A 13,060-nucleotide genomic window follows, 5' to 3' on the forward strand; every position below is an offset into this window, starting at 1 on the left:
CTAAAGCACCATCTTGATGAGATCTCACTCAACTAATCAATTATAATTTCACAAACCTAAGACAATCTCTTAGAGTGATGAGATATACACTTTACCACTTATAAATAGAGAAGAGAATGAATTATCCATGTCTACCTAGGAAATATGGGAATATGGCTGTCATTTGCAGATGATGTAATTACTCACCCAAAGATGTCATAAAAATGTTCTTTCCAAATAAGGAAAGCCAAGGATGCAATGTTAGCAAAAGAAGGATCTTATTTAAAATGATTTTTTAACATGAGTACGAAATATCTAGTGGCTAAGTGAATAAGAAAAATAGAAAGAAAAGAAAAAAACAAGAGGAAGGGAAAGAGAGGAGAAGGAAAGAGAGAGAGGGAAGAGTGGGGAGTCTCAGAGAGGAAGATAGATACTACAAAAGTAGGTGAAGAACATAAATGGAGGCATGAATAAATAACTGTAAAGATGTCTGACTTTCCGGGCTTCAAGTGGGAGGGAATTCAATATTACAAGAAATGAAACTGATTCTTTTTCCAGAAATTCATAAATCAAATGAGATATTAATGCAAATTATACCTTTCTGCCTTTCCCACTGCTGCCGACGAAATGAAAACACGAACACCGGTTGCTGTGTAGTAGTCTCTCGAGTTTCTCGAGCTCTTTATTCTTATAGCCTCTAAACAAAGCCGGCCTTTTGCCAAAGCAGTGAGTCAGCGACGTAAGCCTGCGCAAGCGTCCCACAATAATGACCTTTCCCCTACACATCTGTTTATAACAGGTTCCTTCATAATGTTTCAAACTCCCAAGGTCTCAGGCTTGTTCCTTTTGAGGAACTGATAAAACATCCTTGTTTGCAAGCAATGTTTTCCCTGGGGCCTTGTGAGTTCACCAGGCAGAACATTCTGTTTGCAGAAAAATCCAGCCAGCTTTGTGGATGCCTCGCGTGCAAGCACAACCACATTTCACGCCAGGTCTCCTTCACCCACCTACTCCTTCTCCTTAGAACATACAAGGTGGCCTCAAAAAGTTATTTTTGGAAAACACTTGTGAAAATATCCACAGGAGAGCCTCAGAGTTTATGTCGTCAACAGTCTAAAATTTAAAGTATAAAGCTCAACAGGAGTCAAGACGCACAGAGCAATGAACTTCAGTATTACAGTATGAGTAAGCGTACCTTTTTACACCCATATAGCCCGTGCCCCAGCATCTGAAAAACAGAATATCATTCACTTCTGCCACTTTGGTTGAAACTTAAACTAAATATTAACCCAGTTCATCCTTCTGCTGATGGTTAGCTCTGAAATTTGTAATACATTAACCTTTAACCACTGTTCCACTTTCTACCAGCCCTCTCTCTTTAGCCTCTTGAGCTTCTGCAAAAGGAACCCTAAAGTCACCATATTTATCTCAGACTCAGCTATTGCAAAATCTATGAGTTTAGGCATTCAGAGAGTGTGGGAGGTAGAAGTAGCTGATCCAAATGAAGGTGGAGGAGCTGCTCCTGTGTGTTTACAGGAAGACCCACCTTCCTTATTTGCTGCCCTATGGTTTTGGAACACGTTAAAAAAGTAAGTGATTTTACTCTCAAGCTGAAACTTCTCAGGACTTTTACTTAAATGAGGGGCTTTACTCACCTCCCTTCAGCATCAACATTCTCATCTTCTATTTTCAACTTGTAGCTTAACACTACCTCCCTTTAATTTCCCCTTCTCATCCACATCCTATTCTTTCTATGCTTCCCTCATCTGCCTGCTCTTTTCCCTTTAGTCTGAAGGTTAAATATTACACATATTGGAGAATGTAGTTACAAGCAAAATGTCCATCCAATCTAGAAAACTTCTTCATGCAGACACAAGAGAAAGAAAACAGCTTATTATGGAATGAGCACGTAACCAGACAGAATGTGATCTGCATCACGTTATCCACTAAAGAGACTGTAAAGACAGAAAAGGTTTCCTGTATTGTATAGCTTAGTAGATACAACATATTATATTCATGTTTTCAAGATAAAGCTACTCATTTTCTTGTGTCTTTATGTCTGGAGGTAGGTTTGGTAATTTGGAGTCAGGAGACAGCTGAATTATCCCCATCTCTTCCTGTAATCTCCAAAGCTTCCTGCCTCCCTATACGGTCTATCCATCCTAGCTCCTCAAAACTGGCAGTCACAATTTTGATGAGACTTTTCTACATTTAATGTGATTTTTGCTTTCTGTTTCTCCCATTAACTCCTTGTTTCCTACACAGTTACACCACATTGTTTGCAGCCCTAGGTAATTACTGGTCCTCACAAAACCAGCATGTGCAAAATTAGGGAAACAGTCCAGAAAGTGAACACAAATCTCTACAGTTTTCCAAAAATGTTTTGAACGAAATGATAGTCAAAATTCATAACCTGCATCTGGTGAGAGTATCTGTTTTATCTTTACAGAATGTTTACTGACGTGAAAATTTTTATTACTTAGGATTAGTACACAAAATTGTGAATTTAAAACTGTGTTAAACTAAGACATTCTCCTAACATTTACACCCTTTTCTAAGTGTGAACGAACTGCCTCCTAAAATATGACAGATATAAAAATCACTATTAATTTCTTTTACACATTTTAATCACTTACCAAACCCAGAGTAGCCAAGATGTTATTATAACACTTCTTTCAGTCACGAACCTATAGAAATTCTTACTGCAAATGAAGTGTTATTTTTCAAACAAAGAAGAAACTTTTTATTCAACACTAAGATTGCTTCACAAATATAACTTCTGTTTTATAACGATGTTGTTGGACGCAAAGATTATTCCCCATCATTTTTTATGTAAATCCTTTGGCGCTTGCAATAAAAGCAATTTTCCCCTAGATGCACATTGAAAATTTTACTTATCACACTGTCTTGTTACTTTTTATCTCCCACTCTTCAGGATCTCCTTAATGGTGGACCTCCTGCTTTCTCTTAAAATGTTTTATTTCATGAATACTTATCAGATACTTATAGACATACCAAATAAAATCATATTTATTCTACTAAAATGACTATGAAAACATTTTGACTACTATTTAACACACACACCAGCTACATAAGATACACAGATAAATAGCTTTATATTCTGAAATCTAAATATGTTCTATTTTAACCAGTGGTAACAGATCCATGCCATTTTTAAAAGTTAAGGTAAAATACAGATAATATAAAAATAACCATCTTAAGGGACATAGTTCAGCAGCATTTAATATCCTCATGATGTTGTGCAACCATCATCTCTCCAGTTGTTAAACATTTTTTTTTTTGGGGGGTGAGATGAGCTCTGAGCTAATATCTGCCACCAATCCTCCTCTTTTTGCTGAGGAAGACTGGCCCTGAGCTAACATCCATGCCCATCTTCCTCTACTTTACATGTGGGACGCCTACCACAGCATGGCTTGACAAGTGGTGCCATGTCCGCACCGGGGATCCAAATCAGCGAACCCCGGGCCACCGAAGCAGAACATGCGAACTTAACCACTGTGCCACTAGACTGGCCCCTAGTTCTTAAACATTTTTATCACCCTAAAAAGAACCCACATACTCCTTAAGCAGTCACTTGCCATTCTCCCGTCCTCCAGCCCCGCCAGCAACTGCTAACCTGCTTTGTCTCTATGGCTATGCCTTTTTATATACAGATTCTGCACAGATTTCAGTTCTGAATTGACAGAGCTTTTTAAATTATCTGTTTTGTTTTACTCGTTTTTTGATTGTCCATTTCCCAGGCCCTATGCTACTGTTACTGATCTAGTAACAGAGTGTATATAGAAGGGAAGAAACCACTTTTATGTTAGGGACCAATGGATTTATGTATGTCTGCACTTATTGAAAAGACTCTGGAAAATGAGATTTTGCAGATCACATCACGTAAATCACCAGCCTTTGTTTTATTTCAACTGGATAAGTGTCATAGACTGAGAAGAAAACACTTTGGCTGAATGTTACACTTTCGTTGCTAGGAGACAAGCCATTTTGTGATGTCACAGCTACTCAGGTTGGGAACCTTGTGATGTCTGGGTAGTTTATCTGTATAGGTCTGCCAAAGCAGCATTTGAAGCTGCAGTGTTCGAAACCATGCAAATGAGAAAAGTAGCTGAAGAAGAATTTCTTTGAGATGGCACATATTTCTTCAGAAATTCAAGACGGTTCTCCTAAGGATGGATCAACTGGTAAAGACACTTCCATTAGATCTCCATCGTGTGATCACACCTTCACTGGGGACTCGGAGTTGAGGTCTCTGATCGAAGAAAAAGCTTTCCAGGCTTTGTCTGAGGGATCCTTGATAAAAAGACCACATCACACATTTTGTGTCTCCGACCCAGAGGAAGATAATGATTTTCTTTCACTGACCTTTCCCAGAAAACTTTGGAAAATTACTGAAAGCAATCACTTTAAGTCTATTTGGTGGGATGAGAATGGAACTTCTATAGTGATTAATGAAGAACTCTTTAAGCAAGAAGTTTTGGAAAAAAAGGCCCCATTCAGAATATTTGGAACCGATAATATGAAAAGTTTTGTTCGACAGCTTAACCTTTACGGATTTCGCAAAATGCGACCAAATTTTCAAAGATCTGCTTCCCTAGCTGACTTTCTGGCAGAAGAAAAAACAGTCTCTGTTTTAATAAGCAAGGTATTCAGAAATTTTTGTTATTACTTATATAGGGAATATATAAGATTTTCTTTTGTACATTAGTAAATATGTTCTCATATATATAGGCTAACACCAGATATTTTAAATTATATGAAATACTATTAAAAGTACTTATTTTTAAAAAATTGAGGACAGCTTGGGCATGAAACAGGATTATAAGAAATTTTGCTAGCAATTTTGAACCTTATCAATGAGCTGTATTTAAATAAAGGTCCTAAAGCCGGTTACAATGGTATTCTGTTACAGTAAATACACAACACATTGTCACATGAGGACTATAATTGAATGATTGTTTCCAAGTAAGTAAATTTTTTAAGATATTAACAATTTGCATGTATTCGTTGGTGGCATTAACTTTGATGAAACAGAAATTGGACTTGATAGGTTAGGATTCTTATTCTCTCACTTGTATCTTGTTTCAAAATATCACTAAATAACTTTCTCCTTTGGTTTTAGTTGCAGTTCTATTATAATCCAAATTTTAAACGAGGCTGTCCCCAACTTTTAGCAAGAATGAAAAGAAGAGTCAAGATTAAAAATTCTTTGCCAGTGTCTCATTCATCAGTTCAAGATTTCGACAGGAAGCACTTTAGTGCAGGGAATAATGTGGATAATCCTACTTCTGGATTAGTTGCTGAAACTAGTGGAGAAAGCCTAGTTTCAACCTCTACAAATTTAAACGTGCCTCTAATCAGGAGGCCTTCTTCCAGCCAGACAATTGCTAATACAACTCCCCCAATGAGAACTGATTTTTATCCACCATCAGCAACTTCAATTAGACCATCAGAACAAATTTTATCAGATCAACATGCCTTTTTAAATCAGCTGACCACTTTTCACATGCACTCACAGAGCAGCTGCACTCAAGCAAATGGGCACATTGTGAATTTTGTTACAACTACAACTTGTACTTCTCGGTACCACATTATATCTCCCTTACAGAACAGTTATTTTGGACTGATGGTGGAGCCTTCTACTTTTCCAACTACATATCCCTATTTGCCAGCTAATGAGAGTCTTTTTCCTAGCCTGCAACTAGCAGGCAACCCATGGTTCCCAATGCCTGTGATACCTAATACTTCTGCTGCATCTCTTTCAAGGTCAACTCATCAACCATCATCATTATACATACATCATCCTCAGTACAACTGATCTACCAAACGACTACCAGAGTATGCAGGATAACAAAGATAAAAATTTATGCTGGCAGATATCGACAAAATACCTGCAATTCTCTTATTTGAACAATAAACTTACAAGTTCACGTGTATGGTTTCATTTTCTTCATTTTTTGAAATAGTTAAGAGTAAAATGGTAGTTTATTTTAATGGCAGGCTATTATACTACTTTTTTTAAATGTATGCACATTTTAACATTAAACAGGAAATTTGACATGCCTCCAAGTAAATTCTACGTAATTAACTGTTTAAAAAGGAAGAAATAATGAGAGCATAGGAAAAAGAAGAAACTGGAGTTAAGTGATTTCTGAAATAGTCCAAGATGAATTGAGTGAGGGCCTAAACTGCGATGGCATGGAAGAAGAGACAGATGCAAATCAAATCTAGAAAAGGCAAACACACAGCATTTAGCTTATTATTTTCTCTATTAGTGTATTATATTCTCCCAGTTATTTAAGAGGATATTTGGATTTTAGTTGGCAAGGTTGTCTTCATTGAAAAATACATTTCATAATTAAAAGTATAGCATATTCAAACCAGCCTATTAACTATGATCACCATTATGTTGTTGCTGGAATAATAAAGTCACATGATGCAGTGATAGACTGAATCACTGTCAGCATATGATGGGATTGGAAAAACCAAACTATTGAGGGCCCCTCTTTGCTCTACTCTCCTCAAAGCATTCCAGTTTGTTTGTGCCTTTATTTCCTCCCCCATGAGTCCACTGTTTATATTTTTCTAGTGAACACTCTTATGATGTTTCTTTCTTGCTGCATCCAGACAGACATAAATCCTTATGCTGACATTTAATGCCTGTTAGATTCTGAACCCAGAACCTCAGCATGTTTAGCAAGTCCCTTGAAGATCTGGCATCTGTTTACCTTAGCAGCTTCAAATCTTTCTGTTCCACTGTCCATCTGGAGCTACGTTCACACAAACTACATTCAGCCATGCCAATTCCCATCTGAGAACTTTTATCCCTGCTCCTTACTGTGGTTAGAAGGCCCTCTCTGTACCTGCTTAGACTACTACTTTTCCCATCTCAGCACAGATATCACCACTTCTAGATGTTTCATGTCCACCCCCTTTTCCTTGTCTACCTTGGACATCAGCACAGATTTAGCACAGTGGCCGTCAAATGACATATTTTTAATATTTATTGAACGAGCAATAAGCAAATATTGACTTAAACCAATCAAATTTTGTTCTCAACAACAATATCCATGTCCTTCACTATTTCCGAAGTTTGTCTTCACTCATCACAGAGAATTTGCTTTAAAGGGTAAGTTACAGTAGCACACACTAGAGAGGAAACGCTTTTGACTTATTAAAACTGCTGTCATTGCTTATTGCTCCAAGCACTAGCTGGAATAGCCTTGTTAGTTTCCAGTCATCTGAACATTATGAAAATTTGGATACCCCTTAAAGGCTTTTCTCCCTTGTATTTCACTGAGATGTACTGATTATTCCTCTGCCTCTCTTATTATTTCTTTTCTTTCTTGTGTTTTAACTGACAGGTCCTTCCATTAGAGAACTTGCTGTATACTGACCAATTCTTTATCCACAAAAGAGTTTCTCAAGTCTTGTGCTGAAACACATTACAGTGACAAGATTCACCCACTTAGTGCTCTCAGAAACCTGGGGTTGAGACGGGGTGCACATTTGGATATCCAGAGATCTCAGGCTGGCAACCTACAGTTGCCATCCTACCCCACATACACATATTTTCAAATTGTGCCTAAACAGAAAAAGCTTGGACTCATTGCTGCACACAAGTAATAGTGATTCCTTCCTGGCATTTCACAGCACAAAACAAGGATAATCTATACACATATACCCTTAATATATCACTCAAAAGTGCATTTATAGAGAGTGTAGCTCAAGAAATATGGTTAAATATTGTACATAAGTAAATGAATGTTGCCAAAAATAAGTTTGAGACCTAAAATAATTAAAAGTGAAGAAGAAGATTTATGTGGGGTAAATGGAAAACATTGGGGAAGAAGAAAAAACAATTATGGGAGAAAGTAAGAGGACAGAACGAGATGGTTAAAATATGCAATAAAATACAGTAAGGGTGAGGCCAGAATAAGGCGTCAGAAAAAGAAGAGCAGGATGAGGGGTTGTGCAAATGCGGAAAATAAAGAGGTCAGCATTATCTGAATATCCTTTTCCTACCTCCCTAGATTCTTTATATTCTGAGGTATAGCACAACATGATTTTAATATGACCCAGTCACAAAATAATCTCACCTAGGAAATATCCCAGGATCCTCTGAACTTCAGAACAAAGATATGTCTTTTTAAGCATTCTTCCTATTTAGGTTCTCAGTAGTTTAAAACCATTCAACTGCAAAAATAACTTTCAGACTTGGTCCCCCCAAAATACCAGAAATGTTCTGTGGAGGACATAAATTCGACACACTATTCACACTGCTTCCCTTAAGTACAATTAAAACTTTTTGGTGTTATACATGAAACAAACGGAAAAAGACACTGAAAGGTGAATAGAATAAGTGAATTAATGGGGGATTCTTCAAGAGTCAAGGAATAATGAGGTGGTGAGTTCCCTGGATTTTCTTGCTATGCTTTTTGTGCTTGTGGGTATACAGGAGTGTGTCTTTGGGCTTGTGTGCACCCGTAAGAATGTGCTTGTGAAATTGTACCTGGATTTTCTTCCTGCCCTATATATCAGACTTTCTCCTGAAGAAGCTGGGGTGTCTTACCAACACAGAAAACTTTCAGATAATGACTAATCCACTTCATCCAAACACCACAGAAAACCGGGGAACCTCTCACTCAAGCCAGCAAAGGCTGAGTGGAGTTTACATTCCCACTGCACCAGGCAATAACAGCGCACTCCAACCCTCTGCTGGGATAGTACCAGATACTACCTAGCATCTACTCTCTAGATCATACTAGAGAGTTGGGGATTTCAACCCTGCCATGTGGTAATGAGGCACCCCACCCCTCCTAGCCAGGGAGGTACCTGCAAGGCCAAGTGGGGGGCAGGAACCTGCACATTCATCAATAAAGAGGAGCCCTCTCCCCTCACGTGTCGAAGGAAGCTAAGGAGGAAAATTGGAATTCTGTTCCCACTTGGCAGAACAGGCCTTTCCCCTTTTACAGTGGTGTCAGATATCTAGCTTTAACAAAAGAAAGTCACAATAATGTCCAGAGTTTGATAACGTAATACCCTAAATGACCAAGTTTCAAATAAAAATCCCTCATCGTGCCAAGAAGCAGAAAACCCTCAACCTGAATGTACAAAGATACTAGATAAATGCCAACAAAGAAATACCAGAGACATCAGGATTGTCTGACTAAGGTTTCAAAGTTGCCAGCAGAACATTGCTTATAAAAGCAATTATGAAAGCAATGCTTGAAACTAAAAAGAAAGAATAAAGCATAAACATTCAAAATTTCAGCAAAAATAATTTAGAATACATAAAAACCAATGGAATTAGGGGCCAGCTTGGTGGAATAGTGGTTAAGTTCACACGTTCTGCTTCTTGGCGGTTCGGGGTTCACCAGTTTGGATCCCAGGTGTGGACATGGCACCGCTTGGCAAAAGCCATGCTGTGGTAGGCATCCCACATATAAAATAGAGGAAGATGGGCATGGGTTTTAGCTCAGTGCGAGGCTTCCTCAGCAAAAAGAGGAGGATTAGCAGTAGTGAGCTCCTCGCTAATCTTCCTCAACAACAACAACAAAAAACCAATGGAAATTTTAGAACTAAATATAATACAATTAAAAAATTATGTAACACCATCTGAGGTGGTCCTATATGTATGTAGAGGAAATATTTAAGACAAGTGTAAATATGAGAGTTCTAAGGGATTTAAAAGAAATTAAGGTTTCTCTATTTCATTCAAACTGGTATAAAGATGATGTCAGTAGACTGTAAAAAATTACACAAGTACAATGTAATAACTAGGAAAACCACTAAAAAAGTATAGAGAGAGATATATTCAAAAACACTACAGGTATATAAAATAGGTACAGATTTCTGAATGTATACAAAGCAGATTCCTAAATTCTCTTCAAATAACCTACAGGAAGAAAGAACAAGAAAAGAAATAAATGAAAAAATACTCACATGACCCACATATATGCTGTTTACAAGAAATTCATTTCAATAGAAAAATACAGATAGATTAAAAGTAAAGGAATGGGAAAATATATCATCTAACTATTAATCAAAGGAAAGGAGGAATAAATATATTAACATCAGCTAAAGCAGACCAGAAAAAAGAAAGCTACCAGAGACCGAAAAGGATATTACATGATAATAAATTAATCAATTCACCAAGAAAAAACGCAGCAATCTGAAATGTCCACGCACCAAAAAACAGAACTAAATATGTGAAGTAAACCCTAAAAGAATTGAAAGAAACAAGCAAATCTACAATTACAGTTGGAGACTTCAACATTGCTCTCTCAATTCACAGAAGAACTGGATAGAAAACCAGCAAAGATACAGAACTCAACACCACCATCAACCAAAACAATCTAACCAACATTTATAAGACACACTCACACAGAAGACACATTATATTCAAGGGCACATGGAGCATATACCTGTGTCATAAAACAAACCTCAACAAATTTGAAAGGATCAAAATCAGGCAGTGCATTGTCTAACCACAAAGAAACCAAGGTAGAAAATAGTAAGAGGAAGTGTCAAAGGAAATAAAATAATATACTGAACTCAACAAACATGAAAATACAACATACCAGATCAGACGCAGGCAAAGCAATACTGAGAGGAAAATTTATGACATGAAATGCAAACATTTGAAAACAGGAAATGTTTCAGTTACTGATCTAGGCTCCCTCTTCAATAAACTAGAAAAAAAGACCAAAAATAACCCACAGCAGACAAAAGCAGAAAATAAAAAAGGAATAAATACACAAGAGAAAAATAATAGAGAAAAAGAAATGAAACAAAGCTGGCTCTTTATAAAGAGCAATCAAATTGGCAAACCTCTGGCAAGACTGACAAAGAAAAAAGAGAGAGGGAGACATTGCCAGTATCAAGAATCAAACGGCATATTACTACAGGCCCTGTAGATATGAAAAAGATAAAGAGAATACTATAATTATAGGCACACAAATTTCAAAACTTAGGTGACTTGGAAAAGTTCTTTGGAAAACATGCAGTTCCAACATCAGCTCCTCCAATATGAAACAGATCCTTAAATAGCCTTATAACTTTTGAAACAAATCTCCAGAGCTAGATAGTTACACTGGAGAATTTTACCAACCATTTAAAGAATTACAAATTCTACACATCTTATAGAAACTACAAGAATCCTCCAAACATTTTAACAATTCAATTCAATTCTATACAATCTCTTTGAGAAAACAGGGACAAAGCAGTCTGCCATCGCTGCTTACTCAGCAATGTCCGACAAGTTCTAGTGACGTCACTATGACAAAGCACAGAGATCAGAAAGGAAGAAATAAAGCTGTCCTTATCGTCAGATGACACGGTTGTATACTTACAAAATCTCAAGGAACAGCAAGAAACTGCTATAGTCAGTTGAACAAAGTCACAGGATACAAGATCAACATACACAAATAAGTTACATTTCTAAACACATAGAAATTGAAATTAAAAATACGCTCTTTAAAAGAGGCTAAAAAAACAAAGAAAGAAATATGTGTAAATCCACCAAATCATGTAAAAACATTTAGGCTGAAAACTACAACAGTGAAAAATATGGAGATATATCATGCTTACGAATTCAAAGATTTAACATATTTTGAAAATGACTGATTCTAGTCAAACTTCATTCTTGACTTACATACTTAATTAAATTCTCATAAAAAGTCCAGCAAGGCAGCAATTGCTACAAGACTGCGTTTGACTGGCAGAGAGATAGACACATAACCTCAGCAGTAAATCACATAAGGGACATATGTGCTTCTCTATATCTGCTACATGTCTAAACAGCATATAAACAATTTTTTTCAATGGCCATTCTCAATAAACCTAGCAGGACTAATAAGACGTTTGCATGAATAATTTTTACTCAAAACCAGTTTTTTTCTCTTCTTTCCTTTTCTTTTCTTTTTTTTTTCCTTGAGGAAGATTAGCCCTGAGCTAACATCTGCCACCAATCCTCCTCTTTTTGCTGAGGAAGACTGGCCCTGAGCCAACCTTCCTCTGCTGTATATGTGGGACACCTGCCACAGCATGGCTTGCCAAGTGGTGCCACGTCTGCTCCGGGGATCCGAACTGGCAAACCTGGGGCCACTGAAGTGGAACGTGCAAACTTAACTGCCTCGCCATCGGGCGGGCCCCCCAGTTTTTTAATTTTCTAATGCTGTGTGTCTATAATTCTCTGACTTGATTTTCACATCAAAATACATGTAAATATGTTTATACAACAACCAAAAGACCAAGAGATCGTAATATTGGTTTTTAAAAGATAAATAGAACTAAATGCATGAAGTCCTATTACAACCTTTGATTTGCTCAACAAAAATATTAATCTGGTGAACAGTTCCAACATCATTAATTACACATTAAACTAATTAGAAGAGTATTTTCCATATACTTTACTTTATCAGAGTCCATGAATATTTTAAGATTGTTGTTTATTCTTATACCCCAAACTAATTTTCAACAGTATTTCATTGTTGAGTCTCCTGGGTTCGTCTAAAACATAAACCAAATGATAAAAAGCAACAATGGCTTTCCATACGTGTATTTTTATCTAGCATTTATGCTACTGTATTTGTCTTTGCCAAAATAATATTCTAACGTTAACATATGCCAAGAAAACTTTTCAAATTTAAAACTACACACATTTACACTCTTGAAAATAGCAAGTTTTCTTTTATGCATAGAGACATGTAAATTCAAAAAGAGAATATACAGGGCAAATATGACGTGATTATTTACCATCATTTAAGTATTTGGAGAAATTGCAATGTGATGTGCCCTACTACCTTACCAAGTAGGAATGAGAGACTAATACCAATCCTCCATTACAATTAGGACAAAGCCATGTGATGTAAATACTGACATTCAGACACATATTTGAGACTTCAACACGGGATTATGCAGTGTTGCATGGGTGGTGTCAGGGGCAGCTGAGTGTCTTGTCATAGCCAACATGTTCCACTGATTTTGACATCAGCAAGTGAAATACTAGGTTCCTGCGCTCTGTGGAGCAAAAGTAAGAACAGACTTTGTCTCTGAA

The 13,060-nt window shown here is 36.9% G+C and overlaps 2 protein-coding genes across 2 annotated transcripts in view; both read left to right on the forward strand.

The window, feature by feature from the left end:
* Window positions 1-13,060, forward strand: part of LOC103556800 (uncharacterized) — a 205,919-nt gene that overhangs the window by 114,581 nt on the left and 78,278 nt on the right. The gene's annotated exons all lie outside the window — the stretch shown is intronic.
* On the forward strand, window positions 3,288-5,934 carry LOC103544574 (heat shock transcription factor, Y-linked-like). Its single transcript, XM_008511388.2, has 2 exons — window positions 3,288-4,645; window positions 5,123-5,934. Exons 1-2 carry the CDS (start codon window positions 4,130-4,132, stop codon window positions 5,816-5,818), a joined length of 1,212 nt encoding a protein of 403 aa, XP_008509610.1. The 5' UTR covers window positions 3,288-4,129; the 3' UTR covers window positions 5,819-5,934.

Source organism: Equus przewalskii, chromosome X (assembly GCF_037783145.1).
Source record: "Equus przewalskii isolate Varuska chromosome X, EquPr2, whole genome shotgun sequence".
Lineage (NCBI taxonomy): Eukaryota > Metazoa > Chordata > Mammalia > Perissodactyla > Equidae > Equus > Equus przewalskii.